The following is a 27,029-nucleotide window of genomic DNA, read 5'->3' on the forward strand; positions in this document are numbered from 1 at the left end:
AATTGTAACAGCAGCTTCCTTCGTTAACCATCTGGGTTTTTCCATATGAACATTCTGCAGTACAATCTTCTCACCTCCAACCTGATTTAACACGTTCCTCTCATGACACACAAACACAGAGCTCATTAGGCATTCAGGCCTGCAAATAAGGTGAGAAACTGACTATATTGCCCCCAGAAGCCAACCATTCTGGTTTCCAAATCCAGCATGGCCGCTTTACGCATAGAAACCGGCAAGGAATACTTAAAGACGATACTCCTTTGGATATCTTCCTTTCTTCCTTCTAGAAAATAAACAAAGTATTATAAAATATGTACACTGGACAAGTAGAGAGCCATCATTTCTTTCTACAACAGTCTTGGCTTAAACTTATTGTAAATGAATAACATTTCCTTCTAATATTCATAGTTTTGTAGAACCGAGCCATGTTAAAAGGCAAAGGGTTCAGCCTAAGTGTTATCAGACAGACGAAGTGGTGCCGTCACTGGTTTTAGAGTGCATTGAGTGATACTCTACTTTTTCGAAATGACACAAGCTGTAACTTAGGTTAGTCAGACAAGTCATTTCCAAAACAAAAGTTATATATTTAAAAAGTTGTGGCCACCGCGGACAGTCGTATAGACACAACTAGTTAGATGTAGGCTGATATAAAATTGTCATGGTATAATAGTTTGAAAAAATACAATGGTTCAGTATTTACACAAAAAATAAAAGTCAAATGTATAACTATATTTGTATCTATTTTCTGTCATTTTTGTTCTTTTTGCTGGTAGCCTTGGCCAAAAATGGAAAAATAAAAAACTTTATTACAATTAGTAGTTGTTTTTTGAACAACATTTGAATGAGACAAAGATAACTGGAGTAAATGTAAAACATCCCCCAGAATATACAGCCAGTATTGTGTTCAAAAGTAATTTCAGTCCGTGTTAAATCATAAATTCACTATGATTTATTCTGGCCAAACCCAGGTCTGAAATGTCTAAAATATTTCAAAACCTCATAACATGAAGTAGGTCAAAAGATGTCAAGAACCAAAACAATTCATGAGCAGATGTGAAATGAAATAATTTGAGTCATCAACCAGGGTTACGAGGGACATTTCTAAAGCTTTGAGTCCAGTGAACCACAGCCTCCCACTGGCTGTTTAACTGATAGTTTTAAAAATGGCGCTAATTTAAATGTTGCTAATTTAACAAGAGTGATGGTTAAAGCTCCTTCAGTTTCCAGAAAAAGACTGATTTTTTTTTTTTGCTATACAAGATACTTCCAAACTGCAGAATTTTTCTGTTTTCAAAGTAAAGGGAGAGTGTTGTAGCCTTCTTTAAGCCGCCTGACTGGCAGTGTGCAGCAACCTGTGGACATGGAGGGGCTCCCATTGCTTTTCTCAATACCCTTTATAGTTGAGCACTCCTGTTGAACCGGCACTTTTTCTGGCATCTCATCAAAGTGCCAGAAAACTTTGAACCATATTAATGAAACGTTTCTTCAATTTTGAGAAATGTTTCTCTGATTGTTTCAGTTTTTTAAACAAATTTCAGCGTTTTATGAACGTACGTAAACACGACGGCGGCGAACGAAGAGACGGCGACCTCAGCGTAAAATAAAAAGCAACACTTTAAGATCTACTCTCAGTTTTGAATGACAGCCAGATTTATTACAAATCTAATATTACTTGGCAGGTACTCACACACATATACACAGATAATCCAATTTATAACCTCCTCCCCCCCTGTGGGTCAGGCTGGTATTCGCATTCATTAATCTCGTGTTTGGGATGTTTGCCAAAGACACAGGGCAAGTCCTGGTAAGGAGATTACAACACCAGCTCTCACAGACAAAAAAACCCCTAACACACACGTATGCTTCACGGAGAGAATAACTGAATGAGAAATGACACGGTAATGTTCGATAGAGGAACAGAAAACACGGATAATGAAAGAGAACGACGACACGGAGCTAGAGTCCCGTAGACTCGGTTTAGCTGGTAGCTAAGCAACAGGCAGGAGGACAGAAATATTGTTACATTTCTTCACTTTCCAACATGCAGCTGTCCTCCAGCGACGATTACCAACCTTTAAACAGCCAGGCTCTCTAATTCAGCCTGCTTGTTTACCCCGTGGCGTCAGCAGCATTATTATCCTGCTGCCTGCTCTTTCTTTAACCGGTTACAGAAGCTTAAGTCATTGAGAAAAAGCGTCTGGCCAGACTGATGGCCTAGCAGCCAATCAGCAAGTCATGTTTTAAAAACACAAACAAGCTAACAAGCAGTGCTACAAACAAGACTGAGGACCGGGCCGGCCAAAGCCTTTCTGGGGCCCTAAACAGGTTTTTATTTGAAGCTGGTCAACACCACATGATTATATTCTTCCTCAGCTACTCTGTGTAACATACCTACTAGCATTAGCATCATTTGTAACTAGTTTACGCCGTGCCGGTGTTATTATGGCTATTGATTTTAACCTTACAGGAGTAACGAACTAAAACGAAATAGTGAGATTTTGAAATCCAGAGTGGTATTTAAGTGTGCCATATCATTTTAACTCTTTGAAAATAACACACTAAACAAGTTTCATATCTTATATTTTCCCAATCATGGCAACAGCAGGAAGAGATTAATCTATCATTTCTGTAACAATGGTAAAAATAATATAGAAATCGTTTTCCATGTGTAATAGTATTTAGTTTGTATAATTCAATGTTATTTTCAATGTACATACATTATCATGCTAGCGTTGTGCTCTTGGGGGCCCCCTGGTGGTGTGGGGGTCCCTAGCAGCCTCTTTACTTAAAAATGGCGGACTAAAGACATGATAAAGAAATAAACAGGAATTAGACTGTGGAGGCCAGTGGTGTCAGAAGTACTCTGATGGCCAAAAATACCCATTTCTAAAACCTAAAATCTCAAACATATATAAACGTTACTGGACAGATGTGTTCTTGTCAATTATCAAATTAAAGAGAGTGGTTGTTATTAAAAGTGAATACTTTCACCAAATGTTTTCCATTGTAGGATAGTTTTAATATGTCAATAATAACTTTTACTTAATTAGGAATTAAGAAGGGGAAAATTTGACTTCTTTATCTTCTGTTTACAAATTTAATCCTGGGACAGCAAAAGGTCCCTACGGCACACGTTGGACACCCTGATGTCTGCTACAAACCCTGAATGTAACTGCTGGGGGCAAAATCTTTACACTGATCACGCTTGGACATCTTGTCTTTTTTCTTTTGTTCTTTCACTCTGCTAAAAATATTCTCCCCAGTCCACCTGGGATTGAACTGGGATTTACTGGAAGTGAAGGATACCATCGATGTTTCTAGAAAGCAATAACATTCCTGACAACTAAAATTGTACCTGCTGTTTCTGAGACAAAAACAATATTTTTTTGTTTTCCTGATCAGCTCAAAATATAGTTTCTGAAAGAAGATGATAAAGACTGTCCAACAAAACAAATGTTGGATTTTATGGAGTATTTCACTGGTTGTCGGAGGTATATATCTTATCTGGTAAGAAAATGATTTGTTTTACAGACAATTAACTGTAACAGTAACATTTTTCTCCGTGTCTGAGCCAAATGAGACAGAGAATTTTTCACTGCTGATCCCTAACTTCTCTTACAACCACTATATGCGTAGCCTTTGCTTGAAGTGACGCAGGTCCTCTTACTCTATTCCGACCTTTAACTTAGGAATAATTTGATGTGTTTCTGCCTTCATTACTGCCAAAAAAATGGTTAAATTAAAGGAAATGGGTTGTTATACATGCAGTTATGCTTGCTGAACATTGTTCTTGCTGGTCTTTTCAAAGTTTTGCTGGTTCTCATCAGCGTTGCAAACCTGTCTTAGTTGGGTTCAAAGTTTATTTCCTTGAAGTCTGCAGGCAGCATGGTCCTCAGTTGGGAGGAAAGTGGCTTGGTTTCTGCGTTTTTTTTCTTTCCGTAACGTGGTTTAACAAAGGGAATGAATTTATTAATAATCCGCGTCAACCGACCGTATGCCGTCCCATCTGTCTGGTTCCAGACACGCTTCTGGGCAAGAGACGATCTAAAATCTGCGCTTCAACACTTCTTTTCCAGACAGACGTGGATGTCAGAACAGTTAATTTGACATGAAATATGGCTTAAAACAATTTCACAAAAGCAAAACAAACAGATTCACCCATAAAAACACAGCAGATCACTTAGCACATTTAATTGTAGTGTTGTACTCACCACAGCTGCCGGCACATTGGAGAGTTTAAAAAGTAAATCTGCACAGTTTAAAAAGGGTGTGTTAGTGATTTGTGACAATTTGTTATAGTTTGGTACAAAGAAACGCTCCGATATGCAGAACAGACACGTGATTCTTCAGCTGCCTTGTATTTTTCCCTTTAACTCTCTCAAACTTGTTCCCACAAAGATGGAGGCTTCACATAAATGAAATACCAGTCATGTCCCACACACATCAATACAGGTTTCTGATAATATCATGTACAAATAGAAACACTGGTTATGGTCGTAGTTTGGATTTTTCTACACCGTTTCCCTCACAGTTGTCGTCACGATCACAGTCTGTACGATCCTTCATTCTGATTGGTCCTTCTGGTGTACGGAAGTCCCCTATTGGCTATAGTTCGATTTGTTGTTTTTCAAAGTGTAAACATTTTATGTAACAATGTGTAGCGCTCAGTACTTTTTTACATCCTCATCAGCTCGGCTTTTATTCCACTCTGCGTTTCTTGACATCTTTCTTCTGTCGTTCTGTTTTTGTATATTTGTTGTTGTTGTTTTTACAATTCCACGATAACAACATCAACACGTGACGCCATTGAAAAGAGTAGAAAATGTGTTTTGGGATGAGGAAAAGGGGACATGGGAAGAGTTTAAAAAGCGGGTTTGATGGTGGCGACTTGTCACAACGTCGAGTTTTCTTTTTGGACACGTAAGGCGAGGATGGGGAACATAAGGCAGGCAGGGGGACGATCAGGACAGGAGGGTTTGTATAATGAGACTATTTTTGCACAGTGTATCCTTAAATAAGAGGAAGAAGAGTGTTAATTTATCGTCTCGCCGGCAGGTTTTTGTGCAGGTTCTCCTGAGGGCCCCATCATTTTGAGTGTATTGAGAGGAAAAAGGCGATAAAAGTTAGAAGTCAAGGGTGATGATCCACTGTTCCTCTGTAGCACAGAGCCTTTCAAACGTATTCATACCTCCTGAACTTTTTTACATTTTGTCGCACTACAACTGTAAACTTCAGTGGGATCTTACAAAATAATAGAAAAGATGAACTAGAAGAATACATGGATTTCAAATCTGTTGCACACTTAAATCTGAAAAGCATGCAATGCACATTACCCCATTTACTCGAATACCCTGTAAATAAATAAATACGTCAGAACTTACTCAATCAGTGACTGGAGTACTAGTGTGATTTAACTTCTATATAAAACTTAATTTTGAGTGGGTGTATCACATATAATCAAAATAAAAAGTGTTAAAGTTTGAGCTTGTAATGTGAGAAAATGTAAAAATAATTTCAGTGGGTATTCATTTTCCATGGAGGTGTAATGACAGAGGAAAGGCTGTCGGGGTTTCCTGCAGCTCAGTTTATCTCTGACCTTTTTCTCCATCATTTTTCATTCGGCTGCTGCACGACGCGCTCTTCTCTCTGGTTTTGTTGTTGACTTTTGTAGCTTTATCGCTGACCTTCGTCCTTCCTCTCAGCTCTGCTTCTTTCTTCAAAGCTCAGCTGATTATCTTCTCTGCAGCTGGTTTGGCTTTATAGTGAAACAACAACAGTCCTCTGATGATAACACCGTTTCAAGGTTTTCCTTGATACACTGGAGGGCCTTTATGGTTCAAAGAGCTTCTTTCAAAGATGAAAATAATTAGTCTCAACATTGTTGGGGGAGCTGTTGGTTCTCACGAGGGTGAACACTCATTCTATTTAGGGAAAAAACATAATTGAGTGACATGAAATCCATTTTCAGATAAAGTCTTAAGGTTTCCCACCTCCTCCGCACCAGTCAGGTCTCTTTCTAAAACACTTGTATATGGCAGTAGGCCTCCATCGAAGCCAGCAGGATGTAAATTAGCCACAGAGAGACGAACAGCAGCGACGTTATCAACTTGCAAGTCCGCGGCCCGCCCAGCTCGCCTCCGGCCACCGTGGGTCGCCGGCGGTAGAGAAGCGTCAACACGCACACCACGGCCAGGATGGTGAAGAGGGTGACGGAGAAGGCCAGGTTTCCTGGGTCCACCCTGAAAGGCTTGCCCTTAGAGCGCCAGGCGATGGCGGCAATGGTCCACGCCACACCGATACCCAGGAAGACGTTGACGGCGTTGGAGCCAGTCACGTTGCCGATGGAGGCGTCGGCGTACTGGTCCTGGATGGCTGCAACCTTACTGGCAAAAGTATCTGAGAAAACAGCAAAAAAAAAATAAAAAAAAATCGATACTTAAGTCGGTGGTCTATAGAAAATTATTTGAAGATGTAAAATGCAAACAAGAATGGAAAAATATAAATTAAACCACCAGTATAGACCAAACGTTCAGTGTCAGGATTCGGCCTGCCACGATTACAAATTTTACTAGACGATAAATTGTCCCAGAAATTATTGTGATAAACGATAATATTGTTGTTCTGAAACCATTTTCAAGTAAGTTAAATACATTATTTTTACCTTCATAAAAACATTTATGAAGTTGAAAACATTTATGAAGGTAAAAAAAAAAAAGTATGTAGAGCACCAAGGTTCCAACCAGTAGATCTATTGAATGCGAACTAAGTTGAGGCGAGTTTATGCTAAAAATAAATCTCAATAAACTCAACTATGTTGACTCTTGAGCAGTTTGTTTAGGACAAAGAGTGAGGGGTGCTTTGAGGACTGTATGTTGTGCAACCACTCAAACAGCAGAGTGATGCAGTGACCCTGCAGTTTTTGTAGGATTACATTTGCATAACCATAAATGTCTCCGCATGTTTCGGACTATTAATTTAACAAGTGAGCCCATTAGAGCTGAAGGAGAAAAAGAGATTTGTCAAAGAGTTGTAATTACATGAAGTAGCTCTCCAATCAGAAAACATAATTTGATCCTGAGGGTTGATCTTGCAGCCAAAACTATACTCTTATTGATGAGTACTTGGTTTTCATCTGCAAATTGGATTTTATATCGTCAGAAAACATCGATTTAAACATCTAGAAAGTCATATTTTACATAACTTAGTACATATGATGCATCTATTGCTGGATATGTTTAAGATGGCGTCCTATGATTGAAATGGTATCAGTCCACTAAGCACAGAGTGAATGGTTTGAAGATCCATAAGACAGAATTACCAACCCTAGATCAAGTTTATTGAAATCAGGTGCTTTTATTTTGCAATAACTATCCACAAATTATGAGCCGACGTCAACCACTTGGTATCAAGCAAACCCAAACCACTGCTGCCATCAGAGTCTGCTGTACTGCTGTCCGATGTGTCTTCCTTCACTCACTGTTTGGACTCTGTTGGATCACCCTAATCTGATATTCTCCATCAGATTCAGATCAAACTCTGTCTGGACTTCTTACTTCTGGTTGTTAGTCAAATCTAACGGGGTACTTTAAACTTGGCATGAATAATCTTTGACTCATCTCTTGTCTCAAGTGTCCCAAATTACCAAGGAATCACTTTTGGGTTTCTGGTTCTTTGGTTAAAATGTGCCGAGTAATCTTTACTGCAATCCATATTTGTATTCCGATGCCATCCTGTGCAAAAACAAAGTAACACATTCTTTGAAAGGGGTGTAGGTGGCTAGGAGAAAGCTTTTCCATCGGATTGAAATTGTGTCAAAAGCTGAGAGCCTGCAGCCCGGCTGTCAGGAAGCACCAGGGAAACGGCTGCCAGTCACTGCAGGACCGCATCGGCTTATTCCCATTTAGAGTCTGGCTGCTGCCATGAGTCTCGCTTCTCATTTAAATGTCACTGAGATTAATTGAAATTCATATCCCAACATGAAAACCACCCTCCAGAGAGAGTGAATTGTAATCCTTTTGGTGAAATCTCTGTGTGCTTTGACGCTCGGGTGGGAGAAGTTTAAACTGCAGAGCGAAACCGGCCCCAAAACAGACGGAGTTCGCTCAGACCTTATCGAAGAAGAGGAATCGCTCACCTCAGTCGGATAATGATGGCTTCCAGGCTCTCGCACATTAAAAATCATTTATCTCAGTGAAAGCTGCTGCTGCGTTTGGTAGACGATGAATCAACATAGTAATGGTGTCGTAATTAATTTTTCTGTTTGAAATACGAACTGAACTCCAGCAACACCAAATTATCATGTCATTAAATCTCGTCCTGGATAAATAATTTTCACAAAGTGAATTATGAACTAATGTGGGCATCCGTTTAAATGCTTAGTTTACATATTGATATGCAACGTTTTTATCTCTTGAAAGGTAATTTAGTTTAACTTTATCCATTTTATTACTTCCAAAAGTCTGTTTTATTTTCTCCCAAATTCCACTTTTCTGTTTTTATTTTTACCAAGTAGTCGATTGAAAAATCTGCAGAATGCACATTTATTTTATCTGACTACTCAATTAATTGTCAGAAGAATCAATCATTATTACTTTGATCACAAAAGTAATTTAAATAGAAATACAAATCTTTTTTTGTAGTAATCTGATTCTGATTTTTAGGGTCACGGTTCGATTTAGAAACAATTTTTTTTCTGTTTAAACTATACAAATTATGTAATTGACAACAATATTTAAATCTATTCTACAATGTTCCATACTTTATCAAATGTAATCAGTTTATAGTTAAAATGTGGTATAATTAGGCTTATGCTTAAAATTCAGCAGCTTAAATTACCACTATTACATTAGCTTAGTTGCTTTTTCTTAATTAGAAAAATATTAAAGAATAATTCAAAATATACATTTGCAAAAAAAAACTGAGCAGATTAAAATCAATTTCTGAATCAATTCAGAATTCCCAGCACCAGGAATCTCTTATTCTCTTATTTATTTATCTTTTTTCCAATAAGAACTAAACGGTCCAGTTTTAAAGTGCTGGTGCTCCTGTACCGAACAACTCAAATGGTTACAAATGAGCACAATAACGCTCTCCAACCACGTTCTGGTCCAAAACTGCTCCATCATTCCCTGAACTGGCAAATTTACAGTAAATGTTCCTCATAATTGCTGAGCATAATAATGATCCAGGGCAATAATGCCTTATGAAGAGTTCAGGGCTAAAAACGTTGAGAGCTTGAGTGTTGAGGAAGATTACAACCCTGAGCACGGCAGCAAACTCTCCCACTGGAAGCTATAATCACCTTTTTCAAGCAGAGTTCTGCAGCCCACAGGTCAAAATGATGGATGAACCAATAGCAGATACACAACACCCAATAAAGGGAAAGGAAGGAGACAGGAGAAAGCATGTCACAATAACAAACTGCTCCAGATGGGGCATCAGGGCAAGAACAGAAGCTAAGGAAAGACCGAATATGCAAGAGCGATCCTGCATGTAAGACAAAGCAGAAAAAAGAAGATTTAGAGGGTAAATTAATCACCATTACTGGTTTATTTTATTTTTTTGCGAGAAAAGATGCAAATCCGTGTTTACGTCTCCAGTCCCAGCACGGCTGTCGAAGCGGCTCACTTGGATATGACTTCTCAGAAACCTCCCTTGCACGCCATCAAAGCTGCCACCTGGAAGAGCACCGCTTGAGCTATTTCTATAACTCATACGGCGCAGCAACAATAAACTCGCTGGCGAGAGCAATGAGGTAGGGAATTGAATTAAAGCCTGGGGACGAGCCGTCCCCTCCGGGTGGAGACTGGCTCAGGCTGAAGGCTGAGATGGAGTCTGCTTTTTACAACTCAGATTGGATTTTCAGCCTCCCTGTTCGGGCAGCTGGAACGACGGGCACTTCTTTCATTTGGCGCGTCTGTCTCAGGTAAACTTTGGAAGAAACGCAGAACTCAGAGGTGTCTGTTTAAACAGAGCAACAATGCTGAGTGAGAAGGAGAAACACTGAACAAAATGTCACAAAAATCCATTTTTACCTTTATTCCTGTGTTACACCTCCTGTTTCTCTAAGTACTATGTTATATTTATAGTCTCTATTAACTAAATACCCTTAAAGTAGTAACATTTCGGGGCACCACAGCCAGTCTGAAGTAACAATAGATTATTATCTTAGTGAATTGTCAGGTTTGAATAATTTTGGACTTAGTTGTCGATTATCAACGGTTCTGATGCTGCCATTGAGATATGTTCTTTTGTTGACTTAATCTAAAATAATTCCTTCCTTAACGCCATAAAGTCATTTTATGAGGTTACAGACTCAACGGATCAATGCAAGAATGTGGTTGGAAGTTGTTTTCTTTCATACGTAGAAGGTACAGCTGGTCCAGTTCTTCTGTATTTTACTGAATTTACTTATTCTCTTTATTTGAGATGATAAGGCTGCATTCACACCAACCTTGTTTAGTTTGTCTAGAAAGTCCGGTTCATTTGGGGAGGTGGAAATGCGTAATTGAACTCTGTTCCTCCTAAAAGGTCTCTGTTTGGTTGAAGTGAACTTTGGTGCGGCTTGAATATATATGTGAACGTTAAGCGGACCAAACACTCCAAAAGCAGGAAGCGGACTATAGTGCAGGGTATTCTGGGTAAATACAGCTGAAACAAATGCAAGAGTCTAGCGCTAGCAGCAGAAATGACTTGTGGACTTTTGCCAAAGACAGAAGGAAAATCCTACAACCACTAAAATCTGGTGGTACTGCATTTTTGTTTATGCTTTTGAAGAATTAAGTTGTCTTCTTCTGAGGTTTTTGTGTAGTTTTCTTTGGTGGCTCTTGTTGCAGCGCCTCTACAGGCGAGGAGGGGAACTATTGATTTACAGGGTTTGGATTGTTTGGCACACTGTAGAGTTGCAACTTTGGTCCCCAATAGAATTGAGTCGCTCAGGTGTGAAAACACCATAAAAGAAATAAACATTTAGATTTGGAAAGTTTCAAATTAATTTTTCTTTGTCTGCACTTCTAGCACCAAAGGATCTTTGCATAAATACTAAGTTAAGGAAGACAGAACTTTGAGAATAACTAGGGTTATTCATTAATTAATACCACTAAAACAAAAATGTAGGAGGTTCCAAACACTGAATGAAAACAGCGATGCCATTCTGCCTCACCTGGTACCGATGTCCCCAAAGCCACGAACACCACGGCCGTCACGGAGTCCTTCAGTCCTACCGTGCAGCCGAAGTGCGATGCCAGATCCCCGGTGACGGCAGTGAGGACGCCGATCAGTGAAATGGAGACGAAGAAGCAGGCCCAGCCGTTCCAGTACTCCGTGGGTGGGACAAAGGCAAACAGAACCTTCCAGAACACGGTGAGGAAGTGCATGATGTAGTCGAAGCAGGAGGGTAGCCGCTCTTCGCCACTCTCCTCCTCGTCATCATCTCCTTCAGGGGAAGCAGGAGATTAAATACAAGTCAGACATGAACTAAAATTCCTATAACAGTGAAATTACAGCCAATAAACCTTTTTAACTGTAGGTTACTCAGTAACACTGACCATATTATTTCAGTTTTTGAAATTAGCTTAGTTTAGTTTACTGTAATACCAATACTCCAGCTGTAGTTGGTAGCCCAGTTAGACTTGCATTTCCTTATTCGATCCTAACTATGCCACCACCTGGTGCTCTTATTTAGAGTTCAGGTATAATTAACTGGTTCATTTTGACCTTGAAGTTTTAGCAGCAACACTAGCTCCAACGAGCTAAAATAAGCTAGCATACAGTAGCATAATCTGGCCTACTTTAGCAGATACAGCAGTAGCAAAAGAGGATTATTATCCAACTCATCTAAATCTGAGGAAGCACACCACAGTTTCCTTGCAGTCATTATTTCTCTAAATTCATCTACCTGAAATTAAGGCAATAAAATAACTAACATTTATCAAATAAAATATGTTTGCCTTAAACACTGGTCTTAAATTTTGTCGTGTCCGGACTATTTAATCGAGTTTAATCTTGTAGATACTTTACAAAAGTCTGGAGGCGGTTGAGGCTACCACTAAATGTTTAGAGGAAAACCAGCTACTCAATCTGAATGAAACTGGACCAGAAAATGTAATAAGGACAAAATCTTAGAAGTTAATCCAAAAGTGTTTATATTATGTGTTTCACTTGGTGATAAACTTCCTAAAATAAATGGGCTTTTGCGTAGTAATTAACTGAATGTGTCTGTAGTCGGTGAGTATTACCTGCGCTTACAGTAACGGCGCTGACAAACTGCTCCCTCCAGCTGCTGCTTCCCACCACCAGGGCCAGGTTCGTCTTCTTGATCAACTTATCTACTGTGTTCTGCATCCACACACACAGGAGCACACATGCAAGAGCACACACACCAAATGGAGCAAGAAAGACACAACCCCAAGTTGTTGATTCACCCGCAGCCACACACAAAGAGAAAAATATTGTTTTCAAGTCCTGAAATTCACAACCCAAGTGGCAGAAGTATATTTAGACACTGATGAGATGTTGAGGTGCAAGATGTGTTAATTAACACATGCCATGTTTTAGAAATCGAGAAACATGCCGCTAGGCTTTTCTTCTGGGCTGAAAGATAACAGCAGCTGGGAAAATGGGAAAGTAAAATATCCTGATTCAGTCAAATCCTGCAGGATTTACTGCATGTGTTTAAGGGAGCATTGAAAGTAAAACATGTTTGTTGATACAAGTAAGAAAAATCTGAAATTAATCACTTTGTGTTTTGTAGGGAAAATATGAAAGACAACAAGCAAGTGAAGAACGAGCACTGCATGCACGTGAGAGAGGTACCTTATCAGTAAGAAGAGTATTTACTGCTTTCTACACATGCATAAACACACACACGCACACACACACACACACAACAGAAATGGACAAATGAGGCACAATAAATGAGTGAACGAAAGTACACAAATGATTAGTCACATCAGAATCAAACAAAATGGTGGAAAACGGAGCAACACAGTGAAAAACGGTGACAATGAGCTGCTTGCAAGAAATGCCACTTGTAATGATCCATGCTTTGATTATTTAACCATTGGGCCGTCTCTGAACTAATTACATCCAGAAAGGTGAAATATGTATGAAACTGAGCGGAAAGCTGGCAGGTTTTTATGTCCTGGATCAGTGAGCGACCAGCAACTTTTCAGAGTCTGATATCTTGCAGAAAAAAAAGATTAATAAGGTTTTTAAGCCTTTTGGAAGTCTGATCTAATAACATCTCAGGAGAGAGGATTACTTTGCATGGTCCATTACATGCCAACAAGCCGAGATTTATGAGATTGACAATCAAATCTTTTACTATCATCTATCTACAGTCTTTGAAAAAGTATTCACACCGTATAATTTTAGCACATTTTCACACAATCTAATGTTTTTAATTGGGATTTCATGTCACAGAGCAACACAAAGTGGTGCATATTTCTGAATTGGAAGGAAAATAAAACCAGTTTTTCAATCTATTTGGATAAATAATCTGAAGATGAAGTGGTTTTGTATTCATCCTCCCTGAGTTGGAGTTTTCACTGCACCTAAAACTCAGTTTGTCTCCAACTTCTTTGCACTTAGAGACACTAAAAGGTTTGTTCACACTCCTTTTAGTTCATTTCAATTTGCACATTTCAGATTTTTCATGTATGCCCTTCCTATATTAGAAATGCATTAAAACACACAAGTCATCTTTTTAATTAAGACATTGCCTAAAATGGAGCATTGCTTTAGTAAACACTTGCTCATTTGTAGCAAATGATAAATGTTGACTTTTTTTTTGTTTTTTGGATTACCAATCAATAATTGGATAGAAAAAGGTGCTTAATACATTTTATTTTTTAAGAATTTGAACCAGGTGAAGCTAAAACTGCAACTTGATGAGTTCTAGGTAGAACATATTTACAAAGTGTTCTTTATAAATCTTATGTTTATATTTTTGTACCATTTTTGCTTAATTACTGCTCTGAATGAATTGTTCTTTCACAAAATCACCTTTTTAGAGTATGTATACTCCAGTTAATGATTAATTTAATGTACAATTATTACAGTAACTGAGAAATCATCCGGACTTAAAAGCGTTTAATTTGATCAACAAACGACGGAGCGCCTTGTATTTTCTTTTGGAGTAAAACAGCGCCGTCTAGTGAATCAATAAGGAATCATTCAGGTTGTGCTTACTGACCTCAAAGTGATTTTGTGTGGTACGCGACGCTCACAGCGCTCTGTCAAAATGTCTTAGCTACATTACGGCTACTGTAGTCAGGAGCGTCGTTGAGAAATACGTACTGTTCTTTGAATGACTTATGGCTGTTTCGGTTAATTTTATATATGAAAAAATATCTAAAATAGACCGTTTGTTAACAGTGTGCCTTATAGTGCGTACAATACGGTAATGCGTTTAATCATTTCAGCCCTGATCTGAATGACCGTTTTGCAGTTTAAATGATCAAAAATAATGGCTTAAACAGATGCTAAAATATTGATATATTGTTTTATGTTACACAATATAAATATTGCTCTTCCTTATTCTCTAATATCCTGACAAACCGCTGAAGTCTTCACAGAGCAACTGGATGCTCACTCTCTCCTCTTCCACTTCACCATGTTGCAGGACTTTGTGTTGTTAAGTCACATTAAGTCGAAGCAGCATGAATACTTTTACACTGTCCTGCATATTTTGGCTATAAAGGCTAATCCCAGCGCACACTCACCTTAAACTCGTAGGACTCCTCGATGATCACCTCCAGTTGGGTGTGTTCACCCAGACTGGGGCAGCCCATCTTGGCCACCTCTTCCTCCTCCGCTCCCACCAGCGGTTTGTTCTCGTTGGAGTCACCTGGGTGAACAGCGGGGTCATAGGTCAGCAGCAGTCAAAACATAATTGTTTTAATTATATTTCATTATAAAATGTAATGTTTTTCAGTCTTTATGATAAAATATAAGTTAAAGTAGTTTATTTGCCATGCTCATCTCTCTGATTGGCTGCCAGTCAAATTTATGAAGATGCTTTGTACCTCAAGCTAGCATCACTAGTTAGCATGAAATGGAAGATGCCGTGATTTCTCCTTTTAATCCAGGACAAGGTAGATGGATTCACATCTGATTGTTGGGGATAATTGGCAGATTTCTAATTTTATTAATCCATATGTTACAGATGTTGGTAGTAATACAGTGCAGGAACTCTTCCTATCATGAATGGACTTATATTTGATGTTGTTCTGGCATATTGTGTTGTCTCCCTCTTTTTTTAAACGTTTCTTAGACTTGATGTCTTTTTTTATACAGATGTGGCCCTTCTATGTTCGTCTCAGGTCGACTGCTTCACGACAGACTCACTCAGGTTCACTGTACTTATTCTAAGAAAAGAAGAAATCAAGTTGGTGGTCAACTTTAGTCCAGAAGCTTCTGTTACCAACGGCAACAGAAAAAAGGGGGAGGAGCTGTCAGTTACTGGTTGCTATGGTAACCACGAACTGCCAGGAGCAGTTACAGCGCTTAATACACCACTAAATGTCTTATTTATTGGCGTTTTGTTGTTGACTAAAGTTTTTTCTTTAGTCAACAAGAAAAAACTTGACTAAACAAAATAAATTGAAAGAATAAAATTTTGACAAACTTCACATTTATAATATTGTTAAAATAAAACTCTTACACATATATGCATGCTGTGACTTAAGTAAACCTGAACCTGAAAACATTTTTGACAAGAAAACGACCGAAGGAACGGTTCAGTAGCCCTGCTGTGGAGGACACAACTCCAAAAAACAGCAAAAAAAAACCTTTAAAAATTCACAGGAAATTAAAATCAGACAGTATGAGGCATCATTTACGCTAAATTAATGAATTAAAATTATTGAATTTCTTTTCCCCTTGAGTCAATGTTTCTTTACATATTTTGTCACATAGTGTTGGGTTTTTTGCAAAAGGTGTTTTTCTCTGACCAGAAGCTTATGCTGTGTGGGAACCCCTGTCCTAAATCATGCAAACCTCATGATACCACAAGGTGTCTTTCTCTGTTATTAGTTTCCTTTCTGCACATTTCATTACTGGGCAAAAAATATCCTAGACAACTGAGAAACTATTTCCAAAAACCAGCAAGTTAGTCAAGCTACTGATTGGCATTAAACTGTCAAGCTCTGCTTTGCTGTCTTGTCAAATATTCTTGCGATTTGTCCGATTTTACGCAGCAGCTGAAGACGTTTCATGTATTATTCAGCCTTTTCACCATCCTTAATTTATTCGCTGCAGTGGGAATTATCACTGAAAAGCATGAAGTCTGCAGAGGGAAGATGAGTTTTATTATTGGCTGTCATATCCCTCATTGGGAACCCAGGTTGTTCAGGAAGGCTTTTCACTTCAGAAACAAATGGACGCACACTTTCAGCACTCTCCAACCTTCCTATCACCTCGTTACCACCTGTCGCATCGTTAGCCGCTCGACTCCTTCACGACGCCCGTGTCCTCGCTCAGGCTGCACAATCGCTGCCGGAGCTGCTATCTGTGTCTTCCTGCTCTAATTGGAAAGCGGAGCATGTGTTACAGTAAGCGTGTGGCGTGTTTAAATGTCAGACTGCGTGTTCTTTAACCGTGTTGTAAAGCTAATTATATTCCCCTGTAATGAAACGCGCCCCAGGCTGTTGCTCCTTCTTGTCCAACATCTTGACTGTGAACCTGTAATCCACCAGAGGAAGACTCTACCGCCATGCTCACTCTGTGGTAAGCTTAATTGATGCTACGTGTAAAACTCAACTGGAAATATTTTAAAGATATAATGGTGCCAAGTGCAGAGCATAAAAACTACATTTCCACTCATTTTAGAGCCAGAAAGTTAAAAATAATCTTAATGTGTCATAATCTAACTTCTTATTGTTTCTCAAAGCAGCTTAATTAAATAAAACTTTAACAATGTGCTGTTTGGACCAACAGAAGCAAAACGACACCTTTCTAACATTAATATTTTGAAATAATGTGTGGTTCTTACTGGAAACATAGAAATATGATGGAGTGAGCATCTTGGGTATGTGTTCAGCATCAGGTTTCTCTGGTAAGAAAATGTTTTTATGATTATTATTTGCACTTTCTACATTCCCCTCTGTCAGCGCAAAAATATCTGCTGATTGTGATTAAACACGTCAATTAGTTCAATCTTTTGCTGCTGCATGTTTACCCACAATAATTAGCATCAAAATCAGCTTTTCTTGTGTCTGAGCTAAATGAGTGATTAATTTTATATCAGTAATTTAACTTCCCTACATCTGCAGCATGTGTAGCATTAGCTTAAAGTGATGTTTTATGGCCAAAAACATGTTTTATGAAAGCTGATTGAGTTTTGTCAGTGATATTACTGTACCGTAATAAACTCTTACAAGGTAAATAAAAGTACATTTTAGGAAGCAGCCTTCTTTTCACAATCAGGTCTAGAGGTTTTATGAAAACCTCCAAGGAGCAATTAGCTGAATGTGGGTACACGTAACATAAACTAGACGGCAGATCTACAATGATGCATTTAAATTAATCATTTAGACTTGATTTAGTTGCATCAGACTAAATAAAAATAAAAATTATTACAGAAATATAGGCTTAGTGAAAAAGTATGTTCAATATTTGCTAATGGTTGTATTTTGAAATTACAAGCTTTGAAACTAATAAAGGTTCATCGGTACACATCTAACATTTTGGTAACACTTTATTTGAAGGGGGTGAAATCATTACTGTTATAAATTTGTTATAAAAGTATTACTGATTGCACTTTAAAAATTAGGTAACTTTATGTTATTAAAGGTAAAGTTTAAACAGTAATGATTTCTTGGTTAATGTCAAGTTGTCATAAAGACATTTTGAATAATGTCAACTTTGTATTAAAAGTGTCATAATTTACTGAATGACACTTTATGACAACAGCCATAAATATTCATGAAGGCTTATTCATGTTCATGACAGCTGTTATGTTAATGAAAGTGTCATGACAGTCTTATTCAACCCCCTTCAAATAAAGTGTTACCAACATTTTTAACTTGTTTCTCATCTGTAGATAAATTAATTAAAGTGAAAAATAATTATTTTCTGTCTTTCACAAATTAAAACTGCCTGCATGTGGTTGACTTGGTCAGGATGTTTGAGTCTGTGTATATTTAGTGATATTTGCTTTGTGAATCCAGTGCAGGAAAAAACACAATTGGACACTAAAACAATTAAATTGGAGGAGATTAAATTTGAGGAGATTGCATTAGTTTGTGAATTCCCCTCTTTATTTAAAAATGTTGTTAAATCTTGTCCAATCCATCTCTGCCATGCGTTAAAACAGTTTCCAAAATTAATCAGAGTTCAGATAATCAATAAAGGACTGGGTTTCTAAGTGATAAATTTGCTCTATGCTTAAAAAACACTTTTATTATTTCAGTATAAAGCAGGCAGAGAAGAAGACCCACCATGTTTCTGTCCTATCTCCAGCAGAACCGGCTCTCCAAGCTCAATGGTGAAGGTTTTGTTCTTCTCATACTCTTCATCGTCAATAATTTTCACCTCAATGACCTTCCTGTTAATGAGAGGACAGAAAAAGCACGTTCAGTGAATGCATGTTATTTATACCCTCAGCATCATTAGAAGAAGTTAAGAAGCAGCCAGAGGTCTCTTCAGATCACACAACTTTAAGTAATAATTAAGAATATAATCTAATTTTCTCTAGTTTAGCAGCCATTAGGTCGCTTTACAGAAAAGACTGAAGGCTCAGGTTCATGTTGACAGTTCGATACTGTGTACTGAGTATGCTAATATCTGACTCCCGGGTCCTGAAAGATTATTTTCTGAAGCTGTGGTGCATGGCGATGCTCAGCTCAGCAGCCATTGTGATGTGCTTTCAATTAGAGTCACCCTGAGGCCAAGACTAAAACGCAGCGCAAAGAACTTTGGGAAAAACGTGTGCAGAAACCCAACCTTAACAAGTAGAGTGGGGAAAAAAGAGAGAGCTGTGAAGATGAGCAAAAAAGTGGCTCCAACCACAGCGGCAGCAATATCCCAGCTGGTGAGACGTAAATGGGATCTTTACTGAAATATGGATGAAGAAAAACCCCAAATGTTTGGTTTTACGGAAGCCCTGAAGGGCCAACAAAGTGAAAAAGCCACAACTAAATCTGCCACTGTAACAAATTTTGCTGGATGATAAATTGCCCCAGAAGTTATTGCAATAAACGATAATATTGTTGTATTTTGAGACCATTTTCATATAATCTATTGCTAAAGGCATAACGATGCAAGTTTTCTCTCTACACAGTGGAGCTGGAAGACATTCCAACATAAAACACAAAAAACAACAAATAAAATGTAAATAAAAACCCACACACAATCAAAACCATAAATAAAATGGATTATGATGTTTCTGTAAACAAAATGGGTCTTCAAAAATGATTAATGATCAAAATGATGGAAATCATTAAGCTCATTTTAATCATGCAATTAATCAATGTTTTGCATTTTGCGACAGTCCAAAATCTTTATGCTCACAGTGAAAGGACTCTTACATCAGAATAGAAAATAATTTAAGAGCTGTTACAATTCATTATTCATTTGTTTAAAATGAATATATTTGACATCTTTTTTTCACTTTTTAGATCCTGCAGGGTCATTTCTGTCTGTTTCCCTCCACCAGACAGTTTCCTGACATCTTCAATCTAAAGCCCTAAAGAGGCTTTGGTTGGGACAGGGAAAAGAGTCTAGAGACGAAAAAACCATCTCAACGAAGCTGGGAAAACTTCTGAATACTTTAAATAAAAGACTACAAATATCTCGTAGTTGATGTAAAAAAGGGGTGTCCAAAGTGTGGCCTGGGGGCCAGTTGTGGCCTTTGGACTGATTTTTTTGCGGCCCCCAACTGCACTTAAAAAATGATACAAATTTGACCCATGAATGCATTTAAAGAGATTTAATTTGTAAACAGGGTAAAATTATTACCAACATAATTTTCTTACAAAGCATTTGCCTTTTTATAACCAAGTTTTAACAAAGGTAAAATAAAATACATCCAGAGATTTTTTTACTGAAAAAAAATCTATTAAATATTTACTGCATATTGGTCTGTTTTAAGAATCCCTTCATTTGTCATATGTAACGTTCTAACTCTCTCAGAACCATAACTGTTGTTTTTTATTAGCTGCAGCTGTAATTATGAATCATAATAAAAATAAACGGTAATAAATCTAGTGAAACTCTATACCTCATCATACGATGTGATGACTCGTACATTTTGTATGGAAAAAATCTATCGGTGCTTAGCAAAAGTTTGGTATAAGAGTTTATAAATGCAATATTTAGTTGCTTTACAATTAATATTGAGTGACTTCATAATTTTATTATTCTGCAGACAGGAAAAAAAAAGTTTGAAGGAAGAATCAAAATGAAAAAATGAATATTTAATGAAATCCACTTACTGACTTCAGTGGAGAAATAGCTTTTACTAAATGTCAATTTAAAAATTATGGAATCAGATTTTTCACTTTTGTATTCAGAATTGATTGCATTCTGGAGACTGGATGTAATTAGATTAGCACTGGACTGGTTTTTGTTTATAGCTTCCTGTGATAAATTATGTTGCAGTTTGAAAAGGATTAAACTGATTGAGTCTGGTGAGAAAGTCTTGGTGCAAAACTTGAAAATTGGTTTATGGCGTTTCTGAAAAGTGGAATATAAAGTAAGAAACACGAGAAACACCGACTGGGTCCTGTTAACTATTTGAATCTTTCTGAAGTCAGGTTTTTCTAGGAGTCGACCAACTCTCATTCTGTTCTCCTGATTTTTAAAGTCCAAATCTATTACAGTTTGTTAAAGTTTGTTTGGAAATCTCTGAATGTTTTGTGGCTCGGTTCTGCTGATTATTTGAATGATAAAAAAACCCTTTTCTGAAATAAAACATGTAGCTAAAAAGCTGTCACTGATTACTTTTGACTTTAAGCTAATGCAAGCTTAATTCGGCAGTTAGCTTCAGCTAGCAAACAGCACTATTCCACATTCATTACAAAGAAGCACTAGCCTTTCTTTGTAAACAAAACCATATATTTAAACAACAATAAATACATTCTATGATAAACCTGTGGCTTTTTTGTGCTAATCAAAGTTTTGACTTTAGTTTCTTGCTAGCTTAATTAGCTAGTTAGCCTGAGCTACTAAAGTATGTGGAGGATGAAATCGTCTTGAAATCTTTTATAAAAACTGATGCATTTAATTATCTCAGCTTTACATTTTTCACTAGAGACACATTAATCCAACATTGGGGGGAAAATAGTTGCATTTACTGAATGTGATTTAATTGATAAATCAGGTACGTCTAAAATTCATAAATCCAAAGTTTTCACTTTAGCTTCATTTCCTGTGTAGGTTATGCTGCTGTTGAAGTAATTTGATCAAAAGTTGATTTTATTGCATTAACTGGATGCATTGCATAATAAAAATATATCAAACTTAAATGGCACTTTTTAGGACACTTAATTATAGGTTACTGTGCATTTTTGATTTCATACTGTTTCCAATATTTTCTTCTCTACCAGGGAAATGTGTCTAGAATACACACTGATGAAGATTTATGAGCAATTATCCAGAAGTATGATTTGAAGAAAACAGGAGAGATACAAACTGAACTTTATTGTTTTTAAATAATATTTTTAGTAAAACATAAAGCAGATATTGAGAGACAGGAAGTGAACAAAGACGCCTGAAAACGAGCATGACTAAAACGCCGTTTCTGCTGAGATATGAGCGTTACGACTCAGTACACACCGAGCTCATTCAGGGGGACAAACAAACAAACAAACAAACAATGTTTTTCTCAGGACATTCACTTCATAATTCATTGATTGGATCTTTAATCTGAGCGATATCTGTTACAGCTAAGAGTCAAAACCTCAAAACCCATCAAATCCATCCATAACCAGACCAGGGTTTCCTTATTTTACCCCAAGTCGTCCAACACCCAAGCTTGTCCTCAATACGACACACGGTGACAGCAAAACAAATTATATAACAGCATGAATGCACAAACTTCCCTGTATTTACTTCATTTTCATGTTTATATGAGCAGGCAGCTGTCGCTGCACGGTGACCTGAACATCTACATACAAACAGTTCAGCTTACAGCACACAAGCAGGTAAGCATGCAAACACGGCTCCCACTCAACACCTGGACGATTACAAACATTATTCACCCAGCGGAGAAAACTGCATACAAAACACACAAATATATATACAGGAAGCGCTTGTTTACGTCTATTCCCACTTCTCTGCTCTTTACTTTGCAGAAATAAAAACACACATGCATGCATTTTATAAGCAGCATCACTGTTAATGATGCATGTGCAACATAAACGGTGTTAAAGCCTTCAGCGTCGTCGACCTGGATGTCTATGTGGACTGCTGGGTTAAATGGCTGCCTGGGCAAAACTCCAATTGAATCCAATTTAATCTGGTCCAAGAATGGCTGGGGAAACTCCGACATGTCGGTGAAAACATTAAATATTTAATTATGCTTCTAAACAAGAGCAGAAAGTTCAACCTTTCATTTGTTAACAGAGCTGAGTAGAGTAGCTGAAAATGATACTCATGTAAGAGTAAAAAAGTATTGAGTAACTGATCAAATTATCAATCGTTCAATAATTAAAAATTACATAATTAGACGGACCAAAATATATAGTTAATTGGAAATTTTGGCATTTTAAGGACGAAAATCACAATAATCCAATTAAGTAACAAAAAAGAACAAAATCGGGCAAAACAAAATTTTTCCAAATTAGTTTCTTTAAATAAAAAACTCATGAAATTTTAGCCAAAACTGCAGCTGTGTGTCTGTTTCTGGTGACGTTTTGGTTAAAACAGAAATTTTATTCAAGTAAGAGTAGAAATACTTCATGATAAAATTACTCAAGTAAAAGTGGAAAGTATAGTGTAGTAAAAATACAAAAGTTACTAAAGTAAATGTAATTGAGTAACTAGTCACTACCCGTATTTGTGTTTTAATCTGCTGTGAGCCTGAACAGAAGCAGCTGCTGGTTTTAGTTTTAACTCGTCGTTCCTGGAGTAAAGGTCGAGAATATAAAATGTTTTTATTTGTTTGAGCTTTTTCTGGGCTTTTCTTGCCAATTATTGACAAACGCTACTGAATTCAAGCGGGAGCAGTTTTAAAATTAAAGTACAGATGACTTCAGGGTTCATGAACTAATTGGTCAGTGTGTCCCATTTTTATTGAGGCGTTGGAAAATAATATGTCGATCGCTCACAGCGCTTCCAGGAATTATTCAGAATTTAGGATTTGAGGGATTTAGCAGATTATCTCCTCACTATCGCCACTGAGGATTATGGTTGATCTCAGACATAGAGAGGCGTAGCACCAGAGCCGTTTGAGCAGAGAAATTTTACTGAAATGTCCTTTAAAATACTGTTGATGCATCATCTTATTAAGTACCTAAATAACGGTTTAGCATCAAAACCTTTGGTTTACTGGAAGGTTGAGAAGATTCGGTTTGTTTTGGACAGTACAATCAATGTCTTCCAGATTTATTCTTAAAATAAATCTCAGAAAATATATTTATCTTATAACCAAGCGATGCAGAATCAGCAGAAATCCCTTCTCGGTCACTTTAAAACATGATCTTCTGCACAGAAAACTCGCAGCGGTCCAACCACTGCTGCTGACGCCAACGTCTCTTTTTCTTGCTCCAGTCTATTGGCTTCCAGAGCTGTCAGGTCATTTGTTTAAATCGCACCAGAAAGGCTCTGCTGCAGTTCGTTTTTAGCGATCCAGTACATCATGGAGGTGCAGCAACACCAGACTGTTTTCAACGAATCTATTTCATGAAGCGATACGGACGTTTTTAAAGGCAACAAGAAATGACAAGAGGCAGCTAATAAAGTGGCCACTAAGTGCATATTCTGCACAGCTTTGAAACGATTAACTGTGATGAATCGATTGTGGTAATTAAGTTAACGGTTAATTGGTTAAATCGGTTAAACTGGGCTACTTCACTAGCTTGACTTTAGGTTGGTTTTTTTTTGACGCCCCTGCTGTAACCACTGCTGTTTTTACCGGTTTACATCCCAACAACTTCAGCAAATAAAGTCACTAATCAGGGATAAACGGTCCAAAAATTTGAGAAACAACAGAAATAATGTTGGACTTTCTTAGAATCATGTCTTCCTGTAACACATAATTACCCTGTGAAATTTTCATTGGTATTTTGCAGAGTTGTAACATTTATTTATCCAAACTAATCTTGTATAAAAAAACGAAATGTCTTTAAAGAGTTGAACTTTGACCTCAGTAGGAGCGCCTCTGCCTTGTAGCGTCGGCTGCCTTTCAATCGATTTGGAGAATATAGGGCATCATAACGCTCGGCGCAGCCACTCGTCATTAATAATTTCTCAGAATCCTCGCTTCTCTCCAGCCTTTACCTTCGCCTCTCTCGCCGTCTCATCTTCCTCGTGTTTCTGCCTTGTTACTTTTTGACATCTGCTCCCTGGAAAGTTCTTTTGTCAGGCTCAACGCCTCGGCCTGTCAACAGTCTGACACCAAACACAGACGCACCGATGTACTCCGCCAGGTTCGGTGAACACACCGCTGCTGCTGCCAGAAATAGAGTTAAAAACCCAGAGCAAAGGAAGGTATTGCTCACTAGCTGCTCCGGACAGGATTTTTAATTTAGCGTAATGGAGAAGTTGTCCTTGTAGTTGGATTGTTGCGCTAAAGTCTGTTGCTAAGCGAATGACTGAGCGACAGCCTGATTTGATTAAGTTGGGACCTCATTGCATTACCTAATGGACGAAACCTCTCCTTACGTCTTTATCTTTAATCTCTTTCCTTCCCAGGCTCCTCTGGGTCCAGTTCTGCGTTTTGATTTGCAGCCGTCAGACGCGTTGTTTTAAATTTTAATAAGAAACAGCATTTTCAAACAGGGCATCTATGGGAGCTGCTAAAACCAGCCAGTAATTTCCTTGAGTAAAGGCTGATTTATGTGCCTGCTTTATTCTCCTTCTGATGAAAACCTGGGCTGTAAAAAAGATTTAAGAGCAATACTTCAAAAACAATGCAGCACGTCTAGTTTACTGCCTTAATAAAGTGAATAATGAAGAGATGGGAAGTGGAAAAATTGATCAGCAAAACTGGAACAAAACACGACCTTTTTCAGGTGAAGGGTTTTTATCTGCCAGGACATAATCAAAATTATTGTCATTATTAAGGTAAAAATGACCTAAATATAGTCAAAAAGAGTAAAATATCTTAGAAAACAAAGCGCATGTAACAGTATTTAAAAGGGAAAGTATCAGCAAGGTGCAAATGTAGGAGGTTTTTGGGTTTGGAGATTACAGAGATTTAATAAGACTGTCCGGATGGACAGACGTCCACAATGACCTGAGACACACGTGTCAAACTCAAGGCACTTGTGTCTTCCTTGAAACTTAGTTCCTTAGTTTCAAGGAACTAAGAAATTTCCTTTCTGATTTTTTTTTCTATCAAGTTTTTGACTTTCCAGGCTCAGAAAATTAAAAAAAAAAGAATTTCAAGAAAATGTGAAATTTTTTGCAATAAAATCCTCCTTTTTCTCTACAATGGCTCTAATAGACACATTTCAGCCTCAAAAGGAATAACGGCTGTTTTTCAGTAATGTGAGGACGGTTTCAGTTTCAGATCGAGGCTGAGGGCCTGAATCAGGCTTTTGCTGCGGCAGCCATGTTTCTGCTGATCCTCTGATTGAAAGCAGCACAAACAAAACCTTTGGAGGGAAGCCAGCAGAGAGAGAGTGAGATAAAAAGCTCTTAAGGGGGAAGATATTCCCTCTCCTAATGGCATCACAGATCCATAATGAGGAGCTGCACAACTCACACACTTTGTCACCCACATGCGCGCTCCTGATAAGTCGTCTCCAGCTGTGCTGAGTAATAAAGTTACACCTCAGATGTGGACGGGGAAATAGAGACGGATAGTTTGAGGGCGAGAAAGAGAGACGGAGAAAAGACAAGGAGGTTTAGAAAAGGTGGGAGAGGAAATCTCAGCGCGTTTACATTTGGATCCAGTTATTACCAAGTAAAACCAGCAGAAATAAACAACGTAAAGAAAAACAAATATAGTTTATGAACTCTGATCCTAATTAGTTACTTTTCTTCTGTTCTAAGAAAACGAAATAAAAGAAAAAAGGTGAGAGAATAATGAACGTCATGACGAGTCCTGTCACGATAATAAAGTTTTCTAGACGATAAATTGTCCCAGAAGTTATCGCGATAAACGATAATATTGTCATTTTGAGACCTTTTTCAAGGAATATAATAACGGCATAAAAATGCAAGAACATATTTTCAAAGATCAATAAACTTTAACTTCTAGTTTAACACTGGAACTAGAAGACATTTTAAATACCCAAAATAAATAAAACAAATGAATTATGAAGGAGCTAGAAGAGACCAAAGCACTGAAGACTTTTATCATCCAGTTTTTGGTAGAAAGAGGGAAATAACGAATCATGCAAATGGAAATAATTGAGCTTGTTTTAATTTATCACGGGATTAATTGATTTATTGCTTATTGAGACAGAAAGGTATTGAGGATTAAATTACGGAGAAAGCGAAGAGATGCTGTATGGAAAATATATTAAAACAGAAGAAGGGAGGCGGTGATGTAGGTAGGAACAAGTCCGAGTGATTAAACTTGATTAGAAATGCTGAGAGTCTGAAGTTTACAGCAGAGAGGAAGTGGAGCAGATATCAGCCATGCGGTCATGAAGCGACGGCCGAATGAGGCGAGGCGGCGCGGCGCTAATACGCTTTCATTTCTCCCTTGCTCATCATGCGCCCTCACAGCTCCTTCCCGCTCCGCACCTCTCCCTCCTCTGCACATCACATCCAATCAGCTTCATCCGCACGAACGAGGCCGGCGATGTTCAGCCGCCGAGCAGGAAAACATGACATGCGACTGTTCACGGGGGGTGAGGCAGAGGGAAGCGATCCGCAGATGTTGTTTCTGCTCCAGTTTTGGAGGAAATATTCCT

The 27,029-nt window shown here is 37.9% G+C and overlaps 1 protein-coding gene across 2 annotated transcripts in view; it reads right to left on the bottom strand.

Annotated features, from left to right (window-relative positions):
* Positions 1 to 1,724: 1,724 nt before the first annotated feature.
* The window catches only part of LOC106935367 (sodium/calcium exchanger 1-like), a 108,697-nt gene continuing 83,392 nt past the window's right edge, over positions 1,725 to 27,029 (bottom strand). The window contains exons 12-17 of one of the 2 annotated variants that reach the window (XM_015015801.1): positions 18,441 to 18,547; positions 14,724 to 14,848; positions 12,814 to 12,843; positions 12,237 to 12,336; positions 11,162 to 11,434; positions 1,725 to 6,396 (exon numbers count right to left, since the gene is read on the bottom strand). In XM_015015801.1, the coding sequence (XP_014871287.1) occupies positions 6,017 to 6,396; positions 11,162 to 11,434; positions 12,237 to 12,336; positions 12,814 to 12,843; positions 14,724 to 14,848; positions 18,441 to 18,547 (1,015 nt within the window). In that variant the 3' untranslated portion in view covers positions 1,725 to 6,016. The remainder of the gene's footprint in view (positions 6,397 to 11,161; positions 11,435 to 12,236; positions 12,337 to 12,813; positions 12,844 to 14,723; positions 14,849 to 18,440; positions 18,548 to 27,029) is intronic. The other variant, XM_015015802.1, reaches the window with a different exon arrangement.

Source organism: Poecilia latipinna, unplaced genomic scaffold, assembly GCF_001443285.1.
Source record: "Poecilia latipinna isolate Pla-1442-1.1 unplaced genomic scaffold, P_latipinna-1.0 Scaffold1955, whole genome shotgun sequence".
Lineage (NCBI taxonomy): Eukaryota > Metazoa > Chordata > Actinopteri > Cyprinodontiformes > Poeciliidae > Poecilia > Poecilia latipinna.